The 20755-nt window shown below is 43.6% G+C and overlaps 1 protein-coding gene and 1 long non-coding RNA gene across 5 annotated transcripts; one reads left to right on the top strand and one right to left on the bottom strand.

Moving 5' to 3' along the window:
• The first annotated feature begins 2810 nt into the window (after positions 1–2810).
• LOC143504688 (uncharacterized) lies at positions 2811–4097 on the top strand. Its single transcript, XR_013127630.1, has 3 exons — positions 2811–2982; positions 3517–3624; positions 3772–4097. It is a non-coding gene; the product is annotated as an uncharacterized LOC143504688 (long non-coding RNA).
• A 2230-nt stretch (positions 4098–6327) lies between these two features.
• Positions 6328–20202, bottom strand: rbbp6 (retinoblastoma binding protein 6). Of its 4 annotated transcripts, none has more exons than XM_076995978.1 (17): positions 19168–20202; positions 18827–18926; positions 18579–18615; positions 15654–15695; positions 14370–14458; positions 14169–14265; positions 13913–14055; positions 13587–13759; positions 13411–13514; positions 12809–13278; positions 12629–12701; positions 11608–11668; positions 11469–11520; positions 11005–11370; positions 10624–10743; positions 8614–10530; positions 6328–8515 (listed from the first exon to the last, which is right to left on the bottom strand). In XM_076995978.1, exons 1-17 carry the CDS (start codon positions 19331–19333, stop codon positions 6976–6978), a joined length of 5550 nt encoding a protein of 1849 aa, XP_076852093.1. In that variant the 5' UTR covers positions 19334–20202; the 3' UTR covers positions 6328–6975. The 4 variants fall into 4 exon arrangements, with proteins under 4 accessions (XP_076852093.1, XP_076852095.1, XP_076852094.1 ...); XM_076995980.1 differs by having other exon boundaries at positions 10624–10719; XM_076995979.1 differs by having other exon boundaries at positions 13913–14052.
• Between the last annotated feature and the right edge of the window lie 553 nt (positions 20203–20755).

Genomic DNA, 20755 nt, shown 5'->3' with positions numbered 1-20755 from the left:
GAATGCTCCCAAGTCTATGTTACCTTCTGGTTCTGCCTTTTTAGCTAGGCTGTAATAATTTAACTTAATGCCGGAGTTGCTGCCACACTCCAGAAATGTTTATAATCTCATCTGTCCTGTATATGTCCTTATACAGAGCTAATTTTCCCTGTTTTATCTTCTCCACATGGCTGCCCACCTACTCGAGGAACACTGAGATGAGGAGAGACGAGCCTTTCCAGAGATCTATCCTGGGCCGGACACCTCCTGCCTAACCAGATATGATGGAGGACCAACCCACTGCCCTGACAAACCAGTGTGGATGATGGATAAAGGATGATGGATAGGACTAAACAGGAATTACATAAAGGACTCATGTATAACATTACCAACCATCAAGACATTTGGGACTGTATAAGAATTACATAAAAAACTCATGTTTATAAATCTACACCAAGAAGGACTTTATCCCTCACATCTTTTCCTTTTTTCTGTCTCACTCTTTAAATTGTTGTTGTTATGGTGACCGGTGTTGGCCAGAGGAGGACGGGTTCCTCTCAAGATTTCTTCCTCATGCCCTTAGGGAGTTTTTCCTTGCCACTGTCGCCCTTGGCTCGCTCACTGGGGGCTTGGACTCGGACACTTGTAAAGCTGCTTTGTGACAACAACTGTTGTAAAAAGCGCTATATAAATAAAATTTGATTGATTGATTGATTGAATCTAGGCCAAATAATTATACCACAGTACATTTTAGCAAATAGTGAATATAATGGATATTATATTGACACATTGGATACAGGTGTAAGCATAAGTTCAAGAAAATGATACCTTGCACAGGCAATACCTTTTTCACGAGAGGGCACCCACTCTTGTGCAAGGGACTACTCACACGCTGGTACCCTGCATCTGCAAAGGAAGATCTCTAGAGGACACCCTCTTCAAGGGTCAGATGGGACCCATGCAATCCCACCACCACCCACCACAGCTCCTGAGTTCTAAAATGTTTCTAATTGTTTTCAACTCTTCAGTGTGCTATGAAATGCCTCTGTGAAGTACTGTCTATCTCAGGTCTATACCATCATTGACTGCATTGATGCTGGATAGCTAGTTAATCCAGTTAATGACTATACTGACTCCGGAGTTTACTCAAAAAAAAATATGCACATTTGTATTGGCATTATATAAGAATAACATACTTAAAATAACCCATTAAATACAACAATCAAATACTGTCTTACTGAGAGCATTGGTCTTCCCCCGTTCACTAAAACACTTACTTTGAATCAGCACATTAAAAATGAAATCTGGAAATAAACTAACGTGTCAATTGTGAGAATTGCGTATGTCCCAGTGTTGGTTAGCATGGTACCTTTGATGCTGGGATCATCCATCTCCATTATGAAGCCATTGGCTGTTATGTACTACAGAGCAATAATTAGGCCTAATTATTCCCACAAATGGATTACAAACTTTATGAATTGACCTAAAATATGTTACATTCAGGCTGTAATCGTGTTGTACAGATTTGTCAGTATTTACATTTTTTTTTACCTTTTAAGTATTGAGTATATATTAATACCTGACTTTCAGTTGAACATGATTGTTACCTTTACTGTAAAAAGTGATCGTAATTTTTATGAAGTACATGTGACAGCAAGGGCGGACTGGCATACATTACCAGAGGTGGGACCAAGTCAGTGTTTTGCAAGTCTCAAGTAAGTCCAAGTCTTTATACCTCAAGCCCTGAGTCAAGTCTCAAGCAAAGACACTCAAGTCAAGTCAAGTCTCGAGTCAAGACAGGCAACAGTCAAGTCAAGTCCCAAGTCTGAAACTTGGAATTTCAAGTCCTTTCGAGTCTCTTTTTTTTTTTTACCAATGTTGCGGGTATATTTTAAATGTAAATAATAGACATGCGTTCTTTTTTAAATCTGTATTCTCCTCAAATCTTGATAAAACATGTGCAACTGAAAACACGAAGTATAAAAAAAAATTAAAATTACACCTCTTTATTGCACAGTTCAATTTGTTAAACTTAGCTGCAAAAATATTCATACTTTAAACTACAATTTTCCAGAAATAAATATTCTGTGAAAAAGTCATAAGTAGAACTCCATGTTCAAATAAAAAGTGCTGATATTTTCACAGTACAATACAAAGAACCATAACAGCATTTTCCCTCTCTTCTCTTATCTGGTTTCTTGGAGAACATGTGTGAGTGACACAAGACAAACAAATATAAGAACTGAACAATTAACAGGAATCTGCAACTTTAGACATTTCAATAAACTATTCTGCATTGCATTTGCTGGCCAAAAGTCTGTATGTCATTTGTGCACGATGAATGATGTCCCCATAGCTGAAAACTCGCTCCACTTTTGTCAATATATTTTTTTCTCGACGTAGATGTCTTCAAATACACAATCCATGCTGAGATAGAACTGGATATTATGATGGTGACAGAGAGAGGCTCTCTTCCCCGAGTTCAGATACAGAACCCAGGGTTGCCAACTCTCACGCATTGAGCGTGAGACACACGCATTTGACCGTCTTCACACGCTCTCACGCCACACATCCGATTTCTCACGCCGGAAAAAAATCTAGTTTATTTACCTCTGATCCACATCTATGATTCAATGAGTTACTAGTTCGCTCTGGCACCAACCACTGGCGATCGATCGATCGCGATATAATACTTAATTTGTGTCCATTTTACACCCCGCCCGGTAAAAATTTACGTTCGCCAACCCCGCATTTGATTGGTTGTGCTGCAGCTCATGCACACACACACGTACAGAGTGTGGAAAAGCAGAGGACTGGTCTGCATAGACATATATACATAGACGCCTCATGGAACGCTGAGTCGTACGTAAATGCGTCCGCCATATTGGTGAGGGCAGAAGAGCGATCGGAGAAGCAGCGAAAGATGCCTCGCTCATGCTCTGCGTATAACTGCACCAACCGCTTTTCAACTGAAACAAGATCAATTGGCATAACCTTTCACAGGTAAGAATGTAAATGTATTAATGCTTCTATTTGTCCATTACGGAGTCATTTTACGTACAGATTTTCCTGATTTTGTGTTCAATACTGTTCATCACGGACGTAATACTGTGATTTCCCGCGGTGAAACCAGTCTCAGAACAAACAAAGAAAGTATATTTTTACTAAATTCGACCGAAGTAGGTACTCTGATTATTGTGATTTGTTTAGCAAACGTTTGTCATACTATGTAGGTTTCCAAAAGATAGAGATCTCAGAAAGAGATGGGAAACAGCTGTCAGACGAGAAGGGTTTTCTGCTAGCTTGTCCTCCATGCTCTGCAGTGAGCATTTCAGGCCAGAGGATTTTGACAGGACAGGTCAGGCAGTCAGGATCAGAACTGGAGCTGTTCCTTCAGTCTTCTGTTTCCCAGCTCACCTCCAAAAGGTCGGTGCTTCTAGAAAGCCAAGATTCAGAGCCACACCATCCTGGAAAACGTATTTTCCCTTTTTGGATCTGCTTGTTAGATAATTTTTTATCTTTTATCATTGGTTTTAGCACGTGTCTACCAGGACATCTAAGAGCTCAAAGAAGGCTCAGGAGACCCCGTCACTAGACTGCTCCCAACCTGTTCAGGAGGCTGAGCCAGTGTCTGTGGGCAAACATGTGAGTCAATACATGATAACTTTGTCTTAAGCAGCTGTTAGCATTATGACAGCCATGAACAAACGCTGAAGCATTATGAACATAAGTCATTATGGAGCATTCTTCAAACACACACAGATATTAACAATATTCACATCTCTGTTGTAGGATCACTCCTATGCTCTGCCTTCATCCAATGAGGATCTGAGGGCCAGACTCAGGGAAGCCTTGGCTAGGGTGGAGAGTCTGGAAAGGGAGAGGAGGAATGCAAAGGACAGAGAGAAGAGGGCAAAGAACACTGTGAGTGGTCTTTTGGAGGATCTCAGGATGAAGAAACTGATTAATGAAGATTTGAAAGAGCAGCTCGATATATACTCAGGTATAAACAAAAATTTTTTTCTGGATTTTTAACTGTTTTAGATATTGATTGATTTTGTAGTTGTGTTTAAGAATAAGTAAAAAAACGAATAAATAAAATCAACAAATATTAATTTACCAATAAACTCTGTGATGCAAAAAATATAAAGGAAACTAAGAATAAACTATATATATATATATAGATATTAATGTGTACATATATAAATAGATATTTTATTTATTATTTCATATATTGATGATGTGTGTGTACATATGTTCATAAATGTTAATTACTGTAAATATAAAAACGGAATCAATTGTATCATAGGTTGACATTTTTTTATTCAGAAATTACAATTAAAATATAATGAAAAGTCATAAATGTTGTCTTTGGTGATTGTTTAATTTCCAAATATATTAACGTTTATATGTGAGTGGGTCGATGACGAACATTAGCTAAAAATACTTTGTAGAAGAGCACTTTCTGAAGTTCGCTCCATTCACTTGCATTAGCCTTACTGGCACATATGCCCTCACCAGTATGGCGGACGCTGTTACGTATCGCAGCAGCGGGCTGCCCCGCTCGATGAGGCGTCTATGTATATATGTCTATGCTGGTCTGCGTCAGAAGGACGGAAATGAAATTAATGGGGCGCACTTTATAAATATTAATATGCGTTTTAAAATTTAGATTTGGGGTAAAAAAAATCAAGTCTTTGCAAGTAAACAGGTTCAAGTCCAATTCAAGTCCCAAGTTATTGGTGTAAAAGTCCAAGTCAAGTCTAAGTCTCTGAATATTTTTTCAAGTCAAGTCAAAAGTCTTAATATTAATGACTCGAGTCTAACTCGAGTCCAAGTCATGTGACTCGAGCCCCCACCTCTGTACATTACTACCCGGGATTTCCCCGGTGGGCCGATGGGTTAGTGGGCTGACGCGCCGCCGGTGGTTTAACTCAGCCCATGGAGGAGCCATTGCCGTGCACTGCGGCCCCGGACCGTAGTCAAGCTGCTGTTTAACGGTGCCTATTACATCTTCCCCGCTACAGTCAGGCAAACCTGCTCAGCACGGACTGGGCCAGCTGATGCGGGCTGACGGTATGCAGCGGAGATCAGAAAAAAAAAACAACTTGTCCCAGAAAATCCGGGCCGGACTACGAAAACATACAGCAGCTGTCTCACTTATTAATACAAGTAGTCACGAACTGGAAATGCCTTGTCCATACTAATGCCACATTAATTATATCTCCCTGTTTGTATCCCACGAGTGACAAGAAAAGAGACGCCAGTTGCACACCGACACTGCTGAGGGTCCAACTCATCATGTGATCCCTCCGCGACAAATTTGACACTACTGAAACATGAAAAAATAAGTCCGCATTGCCGTAAAGATGGAGCAGTCTAAGCCAGGGTTTAAACAAACTACGAAACGTAAAGGTGGCGCTGAAAAGCTGAGAGAGAAAAAAGAAAAGCTGCAAAGGTTACTCACTGAGTGAACAATGTAGGTTTCAGTAGCTTTCCAGTTGTTTTTCCCCTGTATTTTGTCAGGGTCAAATTGTTAAGTTTATTTTATGCCGCCAATATGTGGCTTTGTAATCATATTATTGCTGGAAGTAATATAGTCCATATGACAATAAAAGCTGCCACATACACTACGTGCCATGTACAGATTTATATACAGCATATATATTATATAGATACACACGCACACAGGGTTGCAACTACATACTTTCTGAGGTGTATGCAAACACTATCAGCGCCCCCGAAGTCCACCCCCCACCCCCTCGGCAAATAATATTCCGGCATCAATTTGGCGCCCCCTCTAGTGCGGCGCCCCTATGCGTCGCATACGCTGCATACCCCCTTTTTGCACCACTGCACGCACATAATATATAGTGGGCCAGTCTGTCAGGAACTCCCGGGCCACTTTTTCTCCCCAGTTAGCCTCTGTGTCATAGGACAGACTGGAAAAGGTTGTTACTTTAACTTCTTATGTTTTGACTTGAGTTATCTGTCAGGAAACATTTTACTCGAGTGGCTCACTGTGATTACAACAGCAGTTTTTAGCCAATAATTCCAATTTTCTGCATAGCTGAAATCTCTCCTGGTTTCCAGTGATGCTATTATCAGGATACACTAGCTTTTGAAAAGGAAAATTCAGTTGTCTCTAGCAAAGTCCTTCCTAACCTGGATATGTACTCCTTCAATCTTGAAAAGATGGACACTGGTGAACGCTGGCCACTTTCCATCTTTCCCTATGATCATTGTTTTAATGATCTCATAAAAGAATTTTTGAAAATGTCAGAATAACGATTTCAATGTAACATTTAAGTACTACATAGTGTAATTCAGCAGACTGGAGACAAAATATTTGATATTTTGCTCAATTTATTATCTTCAAAAATGAAACCATTTCCTTTTTCAGCTGGTAATTTAAATTAACCATCATGAGATGCGATGGAAAATAAAAACTTGAAAGCAGAGGAAATATTCACAGTGCAAAACATCTGACGAGCAGGTCATGTGGCCCCATGCTAGAACAGCACTACATTGAGTTCAACAATTACAATATTTTTTATCATCGTCATAATTATGTAATGATATGTCTGCAATTCTAGGCGCAAGAGGGAGGTGAGGTACCACAGGGCACGAACTCCTGCACACTGCAGTCACATTCATGTTTACGTTCATCTCTTAAGCGCCTCCTCTATAGTGAACTTAACAGAAACCCATGACGCTATGAGTGATGTGAAAAGACCAAAAAATTGGGGAAAAAAGCTGTATGCACCCAAAAAAAATTTACCCAACTTATCGGCCATAATTGTTCGAAGCAGCTACTCTCAAAGTGGCAAAGATTAGCATTGTATAATTACATTTCTGAAATTTCTATGGAAAAGTAACTAAAGAAGTAATCTGAGCAGTAGTCTTTACAATAACCAAAAACGCCTTTGCAAATCTCAGTAAATTTTTTTTTTTAGTTCATGTACCATCAGGGTTCTCACTCGCATAAATGAAGTCTCAAACAGGAGCCTTTTCTTTAGCTTCTTCTTTTGCCTTCTCATCTTTGTCCTTGTCTTTCTCCTCTTTATCCTTGTCTTTCTCATCCTTATCCTTATCCTTACTCTTTTTAGATTTCTTTTTCTTATGCTTGTGTTTCTGTCCTTTGGGTTCTGACTCGGACTCATTACTCAAATGCTTCTTGTGTTTTTTGTGTTTCTTGTGCTTTTTGTGCTTCTTCTTTTCTTTCTTGTCCTTCTTGTCTTTCTTTCTCTTCTTGCTGTCCTGACTGCCTGGAGAGCTGGGAGAGCTGCTGTGGGCATGGCTACCAGAGGGGCTGGCACTCTGGCTATGGGCTGGGCTAACACTACTGTCCCGCCCCCTTTCCCTCAGCTCCGCTTTGCTGTCAGGGTCTGAGACCTCACTTTCACTTTCGCTGTAGTCAGGGACAAATGCTGCTTCGTCCGTCTCCCTTGTGAGGTCTGAGGATAACCGCATTGATCGCACAGATGGGGGCTTGACTTTTGGGTGATCTCTCTCCGAGTGAACAGACCCTCTATCGGTGTCAGGCCGGGGCTCTGGGGACACAGTCCTCTGCAGAACTTTGTGTCCAGCATGGTCTCTGTCTTTTGTGGAGCGACTGTCAGGATGTCTGGTGGCCTGTATCGGTCTGTCAACCCTGTGGTCCTCCAAGACCCTTTTAGGGTCTGGGGTAGCCTGAGATGAAGTTCTCCGGTTCCCAGAAGGACTGTGATCTGCCCTTTTTGACTCCTGGGAAACAGCGAGAACTCTTGTCATGTCTGCGTGCATTTCTCGCTCCTTACCCCTAGAAGGCGGAGGTGGCGATTCCTTCCTCCTGAGGGAGTCTCTAGGCTTGCTCTCTCTCTGTCGGGAGTCTGTGTGATCTCTTGCGCTGGTTCGGTGATCTGGTTTTCTATCGGGAAGGCTGGTGCTGTGTTCCCTACTAGGCGGCTTCCTAGAGACAGGTGCAGAACGATCCCCTGGCCGGTCTCTGGAGGACTGAGAAGAGGAGCTCCTCTCACTGCCGTGGTCGCTGCCTCTCTCCTGCACACGATCTCGGTCGTGATTTGCAGTCCCGGTTTTCCTTTTGTCAGAGGACTCGCGATCGGAGGTGCTTCGCTCTCTCTCTCTCCCCCTGTCTCTTTCCCTCTCACTGTCCTTCTCCATTTCACTCGGCGGTGGCGGCTCCTTGGCAGGTTTGACCTCAGTTTGACTGTCTTTAGTGGCATAGAGAGGTTTCTCCACACGAGCAGACTCTTTGTCACTCGACTTCGAAGCAGCGTTATCCACAGCAGGAGTGGAGCTCACAGCAGCCAGAGGGACGTTTCCAGAGACAACCTTGGTTTCCTTGGAATCGTCCTCCTCGGATTCATAGTCCTCTTTCTCCCACTTGGAACGGGGCACCTGAATCAAGACTATTTCATCCTCAGCAGGAGTGGAGCTGTCGTTGGTGTACTCCTCCAGGGTCTTCACCACCGTCTTCTTCAAGTCTTGCTTCTCCTCATGCCTCTTAATGGGACTGCCACCTGTAGAACTGGTGCTGTCAAAAACAACATACATTAGTACATCAAAACTTGAGCTTCACAAACCATACATTTGTAGTATTTCATGCTGACCTCCCGCTTTCCCCCGGCTCACCTGGTATAATCAACCAACATGGACTCAGTTCCATCTGGCGCGTTCACCCTCCGCCGGGCCTTGGTCTTGGTCTTGGGGTCCACTCTGTTCTTCCCAGGAATACCAGAAATGGATTCCTCAGCTCCCACAACACGCTCAGTACTGGTGATCCTCTTCCCAATCTCACGGTTGAGCTTGATCTTTCTCATGGGCTCTGGCTTTATGTCCATCAGAGAAGGGATTGCTGGTCTCTCTCTCTCTGCAGGCTTCTCTCTCTCCGCAGGCTTCTCTCTTTCCGCAGGCTTCTCTCTTTCCGCAGGCTTCTCGCTTTCAGTCTTAGGTTTGGGTTTGGGGGAGCCTTTGACCATTTCAGCTGTTTCCACCCTTGGTGATTTACTCTGAGGAAGTTCGAGGTCTTTCAAAAATGGCTTTTCATCTTTACGTTTCCTTTTCTCCACCTTTGGCTCATTGGATTTGTTGATGGTTTTCTCCTCCATTTTAACTGGCTTCTCCAACTTGAGCTTCACATCTTTAGCAAGTGTTTTTTCTGGTTTCCCAGAGTCTTTAATTTGTTCTTTTTTAACTTTCTGTTCTTCTTTGACAGGTTTCTGATCCTGGTGGTGTTTGACCGGCCTAGACGGCATTAGCTTGCGGGGAAGCATGAGTTTCTCAGAAGGTTGTGATTTGGCTGTGTCAGTCTTCTGAGTTGGTTCTTCCTTGATTCTCTTAATGGCAGGTTCAGTGGTAGCCACTTTCTCGCGTGCCGTGTCCACTTCCTTTTCTTTTGCAGGCTTGCAGCTCTTTCCTGATGCATCTTTCTTTTGCGCGCCACTTTCGGTTTTACGTTTCATTTTTTCCGTTTTGTTTTGTGCCTTCTCCGTTTTCTCCTTGTCTGAAGTGCTCTTGTAGGGTACTGCAGTGCTGTCCATCGGTTCGTCTCTGACTGGGGTGGCGTCGTCACGACTCGAGTTCATCAGCACCGAATCGCCCTTACGCTCGTCTTTCTTTGTCTCATCCATGGAGTCGGAGTGGCTCAAGATGTCTCCGTCCTCGCCCTTCCTCTTCTTCCTGTGTTTCTTGTGCTTCAGGCCTTTGGAATCGACTGCTGTGCTCGTGCTGGGCTCTCGCTCTTTGGTGGGTTTTAGGGAATCTCTGCTCACACCCCTTGCCGTGCCTGCATTGTTGAGATGGAGGTGACCATACTTCTCCGCACACTTCTCCTGGTATGTCATTGGACGGCCTCTCGGAGGCATCCCATGACCCTGAGCATGGGGTGGATATTCGTCCCGGCGCCCCCTGTTGTAGGGGGAGTTGTCTCTGGGTCTTGGAGGAGCAAACCGCTCAGGGGAGTATGGATCTCGACCACCTGGGCCACGACCTCTGACTTGACCGGCCTGCGGAGCATCATAGTTCTTGAAGTACTTTTCATACCACTCTCTGTACTCCCTCTCCCACTCACGGTACCTCTCCCTCTCAAACGGGTCACTCTGGTCAACTGTTCGGCCATAGTATGCCTTTGCGTCATAAGGCGGAACCTCCCTGAACCTTCCTGGGTACTTACGGTCCGTCTCAATTTGAGAGTTCGGTGGGAGTTTCTTGCTGGGACTGTGCACTCTGTAGACAGGTGATCTGGAGCGAGAGCGATATATCCCGCTGCTGACCCCCGCACCATCCCGTGCCCTGTACGAGGGAGACCGGGTTCTGGAGCGATGGTAGGGGGGCGTGCGTGACCTGGAGCGGTAACTGCGGCTGCGCCCGCGGCCCCGGCGGGAGTATGGAGAGTAGGAGCGGGAGCGTGAGCGAGAACGTGAGCGAGACCTGGAGCGAGAGCGTGAGAGAGACCGTGAGTAGGACCGCAGGGAGCGGGACCGAGATCGGGACCGGGAGTACGAGCAGGATGACCCACTGTAGGAAGAGCCACGATACGGAGATTTTGACCTGGAGGAAGAGAACAGATCACATACACTTAGTTTCACTCAATTGTTCTAAAGAACTGAAGAACACCCTGACTGGGTATGTGAAAACACAAACCTAGAATAGGATCGTCTTCTCTCCTTCTGGATCTTTCTATATTCCAGTAACTCTTTGGCAAAATCGTTGGTAAACTCCTCAAGCTTAGACTTCTCCCTGGTAACGAATCGACAGTGGGGACTATTTATTGAAAACAGGAAGAAGATAAAACTTGACAGTTAAAACACAGCAGAGCAGGGCCTACTTCAATCAACTTTCTAGCTTATGTTTGTAGGAGAAGACAAAACATGTGTTATATTAATATTAATAATAATGAATATATAGAGATTGTCCATTCTTGTTGCTTCAGTGGACGATATGAATAAACATGAATGAATAAACAACTCATTAAAACCAGTCCACCGGTGTAAAGTAATGCAAAAGCAAACTGTTTCTACTCACTCTTCCTTGAGTCGACGCTGCTGTCTGTAAAACTCCTCCTTGGACAAGAAGGGTGCTGATGTCATGGAGGGGATAGGGTTGGGTAGGGGAGGCTGCGTGCCTGGGGGTACCCACGGAGCTGGTACGTTAGCCGGGGCTGGAGGGTACCCTGGAGGGGGTACGGTGTAAGGGGGCGGGGGCTGCTGTCCTGGGGGGTACGGCATCGTGTACTGCTGTGGCACCACGCCCGGGGGCTGTGGCATCGTGTGCTGTGGAGGAGGAAAGAGAGGGGGCACATATACAGGTGGAGCTACAGGTGGAGGCTGGATCAGTGGAACCGGAGGTCTTAGGGGTCTTTCACTGGGGGGCCTGCCTCTGTTCGTGGAGCTGGTGGAAAACAGGTAAATATAAGTAAATAAAATAACCAGCCACATTGCTTTTATAGACCATACAAAAATATTGGCGTTAGGTGTGTGAAAACTCACGGCTCCCACGCAGGCCTTGCTGGAGTTGGTCTAGGTCCACTAGGTCTGGGTCCTTAAATTAATTAAGTAAATAAATCAGAATTTCTCCTCCACATACTTATCATGGGTAGATAAGAGAGGTGTAGATAATGAGTCTCACCTGCTCTGGGAGAGGGGTGAGGAAGTGTGTGTGGTTGACCAATAACAGGAACATGGTACCCCTAAAAAAACAGAAATGGGCTGATCAAACAGATTGATCCCAGAAATCACAAGGCACTTTATTATGGGAGCAAAACTACCACATCCTCACAATCACTGAATTAGATCCAAATCTTACAGCAGCATCCTAAAACATCATAAAAGTTGAAATCGAGAATCAACTTTCATGTCTTTAAGTAAGCAACCCACAACACACATCTGTACATCATGTCATCAATGTAGCAGTAGCATACATTTTGGAATGGGTAACCTTTATTGTTTTTAAAGCAATTAGCCTGTGAAATAATTAGAATTATGGGGAGGTCACAATAACGTACTTCTTGTGGCTTACTGCTTTATTAAATTATTTTACAGCTTGTATTGTTAAAGTGACGACTTAAATTGAAGGGTGTACAGCCCCCATACTCAAATAGCGGAGCTATCTATTTCTGGCCCGCGAGCTGTTTTGAAAAGTGTTTTTTTTTTAGGAATCTTTTTTTTCCCCCAATCGCGCTATCCACTCTTATTTTGAAATCGCGCACCGCATCGTCTTGAGAAATCGCGTCTCAAGACGATGCCGGGGATTGCCTTTATGGCAACAACAAACAGGTAGCAGAAGCCCAAATGCACCCCCCCCCCCCCCCCCCCCGACAGTTTACGTTCGCCATGTGTGATGCACACTTGCCTGTCTAGCAAGGACAACCCACTTCAAAAGAACCACATATGGTTACAACACAGCCTATTGCAAGAGAGAACTGTGGATGTCCTAAAGTTACACTTTTTAGTGCTTTTTACAACGTCACTTTACAAACACAAGGGTCCAGATCCCTAATGAGCAAACCAGGGGTGACAGTGGCAAGGAAAACTCCGTAGGCAGATTAAGAAGAAACCGCCAGGGGACCAAGACTCAAGAGGGAATCCATCCTCCATTGGGCATCCATGGCCCAATGTGGTATGGCCTGTGGTTACTACACACGTGGTACCTTTGGAATAAGCGGGGTTGGCAGTGGAGTCTCGGATGAAACTACAGCTGGTGGTGCCTGGATCTCTGGCTCTCTGTCAACACCACAAACATACCACAAAACCTCAAACACAATGCAAGCCAACAGCTTTATAATTCAGCTTTTCATGTATTTCACCAACAATTCTGTGGAACCACGTACTTGGGCATTGCCGGCTCTTCCTGTTTGTTGGGCTGTTGTTGGAGAGGCAGTGCTGTGTTGTAGTTAGCGGCTGCAGAAACACTGCTGCTCCCTGCAAGAGAGGACCTGCTGGCAGAGGGAGGTGGGCTGGAGCGGTTACCAGAGGGGGGCGTGCTGGAGCCCTGGAGAGATACGGCAGGGGGCGGGGCAGCTGCAGGGAGGTTCTGCGGTGGGGTGTGGGCCGCAGCAGGCCGTGGGACATTAGCCAAGAGTGGGTCCTGCTGCCGGGAGTTGGGGGGCCTGAGGGGCTGGGTGGGGCGCTGTGGGAGGGGCTGCGACTGTACAGGCCGCTGTGGGAGGGGCTGCGACTGGGCGGGGCGTTGTGGGCGGGGCTGCAGCGAGGCTGCAGGAGGAGCAGACTGAGCGGCTGCAGCTGCGGCTTTGCGGATTCGCTTTGTGTAACCAGTCTCATTCCTGAAGTTATTCACGGCCTAAAGTTAAACCAGCAGTTGACAAATATAAATTTTACAAAGAAGATGCAGAGGCAAAACAAAAAACAGAATTTGTAATTATATAAATTATGTGAAAATTATTGTCCATTATGGCAGGTGTGAGGGTATTACCTGGCGTAAGAATTTATTGGCAATCAAAGCATCAGGGGAGACTTCGGACTGGTTACATGTAGGGCAGACGTGCTCCTCTGACTCCAGTAAACTCGTCCGAATACCTGTAACAAGAGCATGTCATGAGGTTTTGAAGCAAAGCGACATCAGCCAGGACTTTCTGAGTTCACACTCACACTCGTCACAATAGCTGTTCCCACAGCAGGGGATGACCACAGCGTCAGTCATCAGGTCCTTGCAGATGAGGCAGAGCAGCTCATCCGGTACAGGGTCCTCTTCCTCCGAGGAAGAGGAACGCTCCTGTGGCAGGAACGGGGGCTTTTCCTTCTTCCCAATTGCGTAGGCTTCCCTATAACATCACCGCAATAGAGGCAAAGAAAATCCATCAACTACACCTCAAAAAACAAAGGCTTCAACACTGGCTAAGGGATTTCTGAACTGACACACAGTGGGAGTGTATTTAGGACACCGTGTGTGTGTGTGTGTGGTAGTGGGCTCTTACGCGTCGATTGTGGGAATTGCGTATGTCCCAGTGTTGGTCAGCATGGCACCTTTGATGCTGGGATCATCCACCTCCACCATGAAGCTGCGAGGAATCCCAGTACTCTTCTTGATCCGCTGAGGGGCTTCGAAACTTTTGTCCTGCTAACACGAGTGAAGCAGAGGATTAGATTACTCACACACCCAGAGACTAGGGAGAGGGCTCCACACACACTTCTTAGAGATACAACTAGAAACAGTAATTAAAACCCAATTACCCCATTGGTGGGGCAGTTTCTGATGTAGTGTCCATTTTTTCCACAACGAAAGCAGGTGTAGTTTGGTGGAGGCGGTCCCACGAGTTTCTTTGTGTAACTAAAAGGATGAGAAAAAACAACAAAACAAAAACAGCAACACTAATTAGGGTCTGCATGGGGACACAACAAGACACGCGACTCAAGTGTGAATGCAGTACTTACTGAACTGGATCATAGTCATGATTGGACTGAGACATCATTGCTCTAATTTTGTCTTCCTCTGACGCATTTGCTTCTGCCAGATTGGCGGTCTGTGTAACAGGCAATAATGTTTGCAAATACAGATCAATAGAGGTAGGCCAGCAGGATTCCGACATGCCCTGGTTGCTGACGCTGTAAAGAGTCATGGGAAGCGGGACAGGGAGCACGTCTAGCCTTGCGGGACACCAGCTACTGGGCTACTTGAGCTGGTGGAATAGAGAGGACATCACGGAGCCCTTCAGAGCAATTTAAAGGGCAAAACTAATTTAAATACATGCACAAGGGTGCAAAGCTGGCACTAGGTCGTCACTAGGGACCATTAAACAAGATTTAAAGATCAGTCAATCTTTTAAGCCTTCATATGATCCAAAAATCTGTAGATTGTCTGCACAAAACATGCTTCAGTCATTCAAATAGTCAGCTTCATTACATTCCATTAACCTTGCTATTTTTTTACCAGATACCTTTAGTTTGTCAATTAAAAATATTAACTAAAGGCAGCATTATACAAATGTTTAACTTTTAAAAACATTGTGTGCATTTAAACCATACAAATAACACTCAGAAAATAAATCTATAACGTTAATACAAAAAAGGTTGCATAAAAGGTCAACGCTACCATAAAATCCATAGTAGAAATTTTTTTATATTCAAAGTAATACTGTATAAACAGCATCAGTAGTAAAACAGACCACATGGCCTTTGTCTTAATTAATGGGGAGGGGGTGTCAGTCAATTGAAAGACAGTAGGACACAAAGGCTTGCCCCCTTAACACATTTCCAATTATGTCTGTGGGCAAGAGGGCTGTAGGGTTCTCTCTGTCCTCCACTGAACATGGCAGAGAGCGTCGTCTTTAGAGCGTCTGGCAGACTCACGGCCAACACCCAAATGCACACAGGAATCCATCAGAAACTACTACAATCTAAATCATCAAGCTAAACCAAGTCATTCACCCGCTATTTATTTCAATAGGAGTAAATTGATCAACTGCAACAAAACAATGAAACGTTTCTAACGTTATTACACACAGCAATGCAGTACTGCAATTATGAGTTAACATACATTACATATTTGACACACAAACCAACAGCAATCTGCTAGGCTAGAGCAAACTATAGGACAGCTTTAGCCAATCTTAATGTGTGGAAGAAATGACTCTTGCATAATTAATATGGTTTGCTAAATCAAGTAGAGCAAAGTGCCTTCCTAGCTGTGTGTGCTGGGAACTGACAGGAGGGGTATACCTTTGAAAGCTGGGCCAGAGAAATGGATGGAGAATCATCAATCTGTTTGCAAAGAAATTGGACAAGAAGGTTTACTGCAACATTAAACATTATTACACCCAACCGACTGACAAACTGTCTAAACACAATTTTACAATGATTCCTTTTGCTCCTTTTAAAATCAGACCATTCTCTAGAGGCAAACTTTAGGTCTGGAATTATATCCTCAGTTCCCATCAAAATAATGGTTCATTCCTCACTGGAGGAAAAAAAATGTAAACTAAATGCTGCTTCTTCCATTAGAAGCTATTGAACATGATGAGAGAAGCACCAGCACACGCCGCAGCCGTGTTACCGTCACGCACACAGCCCAGTCTGCACCCCGGGGCCGGGCCCTCACAGAAGAACACACAAGGCCTTGTGAACTAGGAGAACACATTTTAAAGGCAGGGATTTTATTGACAAAGCTTGTGGTCAGCAGTACAGAATCAAATTCTGTAATAAAACAAGTTGGCCTTGTTATGACCCAGAGAGAGGGAGAGAGAGAGAGGGAGAGAGAGAGACAGAGAGAAAGAGAGAGATCCTCTGGAAAAAATTAAAGAGGAGGAGAAAAAAACCTATGGTGCCAAGAAATTGAAAGCAACCAAATGACAACATGTGTGTTACAGAGTGGAACACAGCCCAATTTAGGCCTTAGGTTAAAGGTTAAAAAACAAACCAATCAGTTCATTCAAAATCATCCATAATAAATAGAAGACTTGTGTATGCTTATGTACAGCGCAACACTCTCCTTGGAGATCTGTGTGAAATGCATATCTGGTCAGATTTTCATTGAAGTGTACCAAAACTACAGCAACAATGGCAAGGTGAAGAAATAAAATCGGATCAGCTTAACAAAACGCACAAAAACATCACAAGCACATCAGTTACTTGTTAAAAGAATCTGAGTGTAAAAAATGAAATCCAACATTTTAACAAACCAATGCAAGTGTCATACAGACATGAGCAAACGAACAACGATTTTACAATTACAGAAGCACAGTTCATTCCAAAAATATAATGTCAGTGTAAATCTTCATTGATCATAAAAATAGTAAATTCAAATAGTACTATGTACATTTTTCACATTTTTATAAACTTCATTTTAATGTTTCTTTTTTTCTATACTTAAGGCAAAGGTGTACCTTAAGCATATTATTTTCTACAAAATGGTGGTATTAGTTTATCATCACAAAAAGACATGATCAAAAACATTCATTCAAAATACTGTTACTTTCCAAAGTCTCCAAAACCTTATGCTATCCTCTGCAGCAACATCTCTGTAGACCATATAAATTCACCACTCACACCAATAAAATCCAAAGATCTACAACGTGCTATTCAAGACAAAAGAAATATGGATCATGAACATGCATTGACCAATCACCACAGGTTGGAAGAAAATATGTCGCTGCTGACCAAGTGATGACCAATTCAATGGACTTTGGGACAAGGCAGGAAAGGAATGATACTATTAGAAGTCTCTATTTACACAATACTACAAACCACATGTGTCTCAGTCTCTCCTTCTCCATTAAAGGATAGGACTAGAGATGGCCTTCAGAACAGCCAGTATTACAGAAAGCTAGGGTGGCACATGACAGTCCCTTGCTCCTACCAAACACTTACAACCCATTATGATGTGAAAGTACAAACTTTTACACAATGAATTAGATTTGATATGCAATATTAATTAAGCACTTTGAGTAATGGGTAAAAAGAGCCTAAAAAAGCCTTTCACTGTCATTGAGAGATTTGCTTCTATTTAATGACAAAAATGTTCAGAGACTACTCATGGCCAGCCCTGTGTTGGCAAAGTGGCAAATGTGTTTGAAGTGAAAGTTCCTATGAGGTTTAGGAAAATGAGACATTTCTAAATCTACACTTAAACACAATCTCAAATACATCTGTCCATATGTACACAAGGCTGACAAAATAATCCAGCGTAAAACATCAAGCTCTATGAAAAACTAAAGTGGCCTTAAACTGCAAAAGCTTCAGAACTACTTTGGTCTTAGAATTAAGTCTTGGTATTAACTAACTGACAACTCAGTGGGCAGGGCTTAATTCTTCCCAAAAGCAGAAGCAAAACTGGTGTTTTGATTAGACTGGTTACTCAGTATTTAACAGAAGTGCATACAAGTATGCAAAGTGTAACCTTGTGAGATAAAGTTGTGTACCTAGTTTTTTTTTTTACTTCATCAGCATGATTCCAGAGCCTTACTAAATACAATGAGTTTTCACACATGGCTTGACACTAGCCACTACCCCCCCCCACACACACACACACACACACACACACTTACTGGCACAGGCAGGCACGTGCACCCACACAGACGTACATATGTACTGGTACAAGAGGGCAGGCACGCGTACATGTGCGAGCACGCACACACACCCCAGTTTGGACCCGTTAAGCATTATCTTTACAAATGATGTAAATCTGGACAGTGAGACACTGAAGCTGTGCGATATAGGGTATTACAAAATAAACAACATCTTTTTTTATTATTGAAAATAAAAACAAGACAGCTTTTACAGATGGACCACGGTAAGGACAAACAGATTGAATGCTACCATGTTCAACTCACTCTAAAGATCAATATGATCATACAACAGTACATAGAAATGTACAATTAACTCTCATGTTCTCGTTTCAATGTGAAATACAGTGCAGTGGCATGCACGTAGACCTCTTTACAGTTAGAACTGTGTAAAATTGTAAATTAAGACAATTTCAACACATCACAATATAATACTCAGCCCAACAAACTTATTGCAAGATGGTTTCAAGGACAACATTGGAGAGCAAGAAAATATTTGCTGCATAATTTTTAAAATGTGGAGCGAACTGCTCAGTGAGGGAGTGTGTGTAAACAAGACCAAAAGTGAGGTGGTGTTACATACTGCTTTCGATGATCCACCTGCAGGTTCAGAGCGATCACTGCAAAACAAACCAACAAAAACTCAGTGCTCACTCCAAGCTGCCAAATACACTAGTAGCCTTAGTTCTACTTTAGCATGCTTTGAGAATTTCTCAAGATTACTAGTAATGTCAAAAGGCAAAATTTAAGGATCAACTCATGCATATTAAATTTGTCCTGGAACAGGTTTTACATTGGGCACCAAGACACTAAACCAGACTGATCACTTACATAACAAATGTTTTACTGGTGGCCTTGACTCCACCAATTGGAATTCGTCTAATGATGACAGACGAATTTTTGGGGATGAGGGCTCCATCATCAGTATATTCTGAAAAGAAGAACAACAATTGAGCTTACTAATGATTTAGCTAAACCACATGCGGAACCTGTGCGTAGAACTGCAGCCTGCAACCCGCTATATATAAACGCGTCAATAAACTAACGGAGTCACGTGACCGCTTCCGCGTTGTCTCGCCACCCACCCAACAGGTTCTCGTCATGTAGCTGGTTGGGTGGCTATCCCTGTACAAAAAAAGACAACAGGCAGTACTAAGCACATGCAGTTTTACCTTCTTTCGTTTGGGCGTTTGTAATCTGCAGGTCGCAGTCAGCCGCTTTGAGCTTCTCCCGCCCCATGATCTGCCGCTTCAGATCACTCAGCGTGATATGGAGTCCGTCGAAGGTGACCGTGTCGTAGTTGAGTTTGGATGAAAACTTATAATGAACACAAGACATGTTTACACAACTCTTCCAGCTAGATTTAAAAAATCAACACAATCAAAACCCAAGTACAATTCGCAGTGCCGGTTAAAGGAAATGTTCCCTCTGTCAAACCAACAAAGAAGTTGGCCGGCCAGCCTCTAATGTGCGGCAACCCATTCAACCCCATTCAAGTCAGCACAGCCACCGTCGCGCAGTCCGGTAGTGACCGGTAAACGACACCGTGCGTCGTGTGCTCGTATCCCGGGCGAAAAGCGCAGAGCGGAACTAATAATTGCGAAGCACTAGCATCTGTCCGTAACAGTCGCCACTACAGCAGCGATTAAGGTTCTTCCTCCGGAGAGAGTCAAGTGTCCACGAAAACGACCCCAGTCCGTGTTCTTCGCCCCCGCGGTACCGACGGGCAGCGCGGTGTCCGCAACGTCCAACCTCAACAACGAATTATGAGGTTTCCGGTACGATCCACAAGGTTAGGATTCGCAGTCCACCGGTGTCCACTCCAAGTGTTCTCCGAATGTCCCGACGACTGCGGTCCAAACACAGAACGACCGCGCAAACGAACCGACTTGAAGATGGGTCGCTGGCAGGAAGGCCCGAACACCGCCACCAGACCACGAAACGGCCTAAAATGGCCTCCAACACCAAAACAAAAGACTACATGAATCAAACACAAACAAAACAACAACGGTAGATACGATATCTCGGCTCCATAACAGATACTATGGCAATCAAACCAATTATGTATTAGTATTGATCACCAAAAAGCAAAATATACGAAGCTGTCTAAGTCACTCAACAACGTTAGCTACCTAGCTAACACATTTAAAATGCCCTTCGTTCCAAGGGGTTTCCACAGAGAACGCAGGGGCGACGTCGCCTACGTCACTAACCACACGACTATGACGACAGGACGCAATGAGTTCTTTGTTTTGGTTTGTTTTTGTATTTTATATTACAGTGTCGTTAGTTTCACGCCAGTTATCGTTTGCGATATACGAATTTACCTAAAAGAATCAGAGCAAACTATACATCCTTTAAAAATATTTAGTTTTTTTTTGTTACAATCGTTTTAACTCACCCTTTTCAAAACACTTAACAAATTCACCATAAACTTTGTGAGCTAAACTGTCTATACTTTCACATTGCTTTGACACAAAAGGCCAACAACCAACACTTCATCCAAAATTCATTAATACCTCTCTCCGTATTCACAAGCAAAGGACTGTACAACTACATAAAATATTGAACGTTCAGTTCAAAAACCAACAAAAATAAATATGTTGAATTTTGACAGATGAAAATATACACTTGAAATACTTATGACATTACATATTGCACATAGATTATTTCAATTTTAGCAGCATACATTCGTTTTTTTGTTTGCAGCCTTGTTACCATCGGTACAGAAGTGGTCATACTTGCACTGAAATGTTCAGG

This window comes from Brachyhypopomus gauderio, chromosome 2 (genome assembly GCF_052324685.1).
Source record: "Brachyhypopomus gauderio isolate BG-103 chromosome 2, BGAUD_0.2, whole genome shotgun sequence".
NCBI lineage: Eukaryota > Metazoa > Chordata > Actinopteri > Gymnotiformes > Hypopomidae > Brachyhypopomus > Brachyhypopomus gauderio.
This window is presented reverse-complemented; position numbering and strand designations above follow the sequence as displayed.

Coding starts and splice junctions, on each gene's coding strand:
- rbbp6 (XM_076995978.1), bottom strand. CDS start 19,333: ATGTCTTGTGTTCATTATAAGTTTTCATCCAAACTCAACTACGACACG. Junction 18,927..19,167: donor AAACGCCCAAACGAAAGAAG/GTAAAACTGCAT, acceptor TCTTCTTTTCAG/AATATACTGATGATGGAGCC. Junction 11,521..11,607: donor TCACCCCTCTCCCAGAGCAG/GTGAGACTCATT, acceptor AATTAATTTAAG/GACCCAGACCTAGTGGACCT.